The sequence below is a fragment of the Passer montanus genome, unplaced genomic scaffold, assembly GCF_014805655.1.
Source record: "Passer montanus isolate IOZ18808 unplaced genomic scaffold, ASM1480565v1 scaffold2620, whole genome shotgun sequence".
In the NCBI taxonomy this organism is placed as follows: Eukaryota; Metazoa; Chordata; class Aves; order Passeriformes; family Passeridae; genus Passer; species Passer montanus.
In genome coordinates, this window is record NW_024367285.1 from 1 (window position 1) to 1,794 (window position 1,794).

General features: G+C 55.8%; 1 protein-coding gene across 1 annotated transcript; it reads left to right on the top strand.

The window, feature by feature from the left end:
- Window positions 1-67: 67 nt before the first annotated feature.
- Window positions 68-1,615, top strand: LOC120503626 (Schwann cell myelin protein-like; the record flags this gene model as incomplete). The annotated part of the gene is made up of 2 exons (XM_039712306.1): window positions 68-159; window positions 1,336-1,615. Coding segments are annotated over 2 exons (372 nt in total), but the record flags the coding sequence as incomplete, so codon positions are not given.
- Window positions 1,616-1,794: the final 179 nt, after the last annotated feature.

The following is a 1,794-nucleotide window of genomic DNA, read 5'->3' on the forward strand; positions in this document are numbered from 1 at the left end:
CCCCATCATTTCACCCCAAATATTTTTTTCCCCCATTTTTTCCCATTTTCCCGGTTTTTCCCCGCAGGGATCGCGGCGGCCTCGTGGGCCGCCTGGATGCCGCCGGCGGTGGCGGGGCTGGCGGGCTCGTGCGCCTCCATCCCGTGCCGCTTCTCGTACCCCAAACCCCACCATTCCACCCCAAACCCCAACATTTCCAGTTTTTCACAATTTTCCTATTTTTCCCCAAAATCCCAGGAATCTCAGGACCCTCCTGAGCCCTTCTAGGACTCCTAAACCCCCCTAAATCCCCCCAAATCCCCCTGAAACCCTCCCCAAAACTCCCATTTCCAGCCACATACCGCCCCCAAACCCCCATCATTTCACCCCAAATATTTTTTTCCCCCATTTTTTCCCATTTTCCCGGTTTTTCCCCGCAGGGATCGCGGCGGCCTCGTGGGCCGCCTGGATGCCGCCGGCGGTGGCGGGGCTGGCGGGCTCGTGCGCCTCCATCCCGTGCCGCTTCTCGTACCCCGAGGAGCTGCGGCCGGGCTCGGTGCAGGGGCTCTGGTACTTCGGCAGCCCCTACCCCAAGAACTACCCGCCCGTGGTGGCGCGCTCCCGGCCCGGCGCCGTGCACGAGAGCTTCGCCGGGCGCGCGCGGCTCCTCGGGGACCCCGGGGTGCGCGACTGCTCCCTGGAGCTGGGACCCCCCCTCAGCGCCGAGCTCGGGGGGCGCTACTACTTCAGGGGGGACCTGGGCGGCTACAACCAGTACAGCTTCAGCGAGCACACCACGCTCGAGGTCCTTGGTAAGTTGCTTTTGGGGGAAATTCTGAAATTTTGGGAAAATTTGGATTTTTTTGGGATTTTTTCTGGAATTTTAGGGGTGTGTATAGCGAGTTTTGGGGGGGTTTTAGGGGATTATTGTGATTTTTGGGGGATTTTTTAAGGGATTTTTTTGGGATTTTTTAGGGATTTTTTGGGGGATTTTTTGGCGATTTTTAAGGGATTTTTTGGGGATTTTTTAGGTATTTTTAGGGATTTTTAAAGGATTTTTTAGGGATTTTTTTGGGGTTTTTTAGGAATTTTTTTGGTATTTTTTAGGGATTTTTTGGGGATTTTTTGAGGATTTTTTGGCGATTTTTTAGGATTTTTTGAAGATTTTTTAGGTATTTTTTGGGATTTTTTAGGGATTTTTCATCATTTCACCCCAAATATTTTTTTTCCCCCATTTTTCCCGATTTTCCCGTTTTTTCCGCAGGGATCGCGGCCGCCTCGTGGGCCGCCTGGATGCCGCCGGCGGTGGCGGGGCTGGCGGGCTCGTGCGCCTCCATCCCGTGCCGCTTCTCGTACCCCGAGGAGCTGCGGCCGGGCTCGGTGCAGGGGCTCTGGTACTTCGGCAGCCCCTACCCCAAGAACTACCCGCCCGTGGTGGCGCGCTCCCGGCCCGGCGCCGTGCACGAGAGCTTCGCCGGGCGCGCGCGGCTCCTCGGGGACCCCGGCGTGCGCGACTGCTCCCTGGAGCTGGGACCCCCCCTCAGCGCCGAGCTCGGGGGGCGCTACTACTTCAGGGGGGACCTGGGCGGCTACAACCAGTACAGCTTCAGCGAGCACACCACGCTCGAGGTGCTGGGTGAGTGGTTTTTGGGGGAAATTTGGGGTTTTTGGGAAAATTTGGATTTTTTGGGGATTTTTTCTGGGGTTTTAGGGGTGTGTATAGCGAGTTTTGGGGGGTTTTAGGGGATTTTTGTGATTTTTTGGGGATTTTTTAGGGATTTTTAAAAGATTTTGGGGGGATTTTTTGGGGATTTT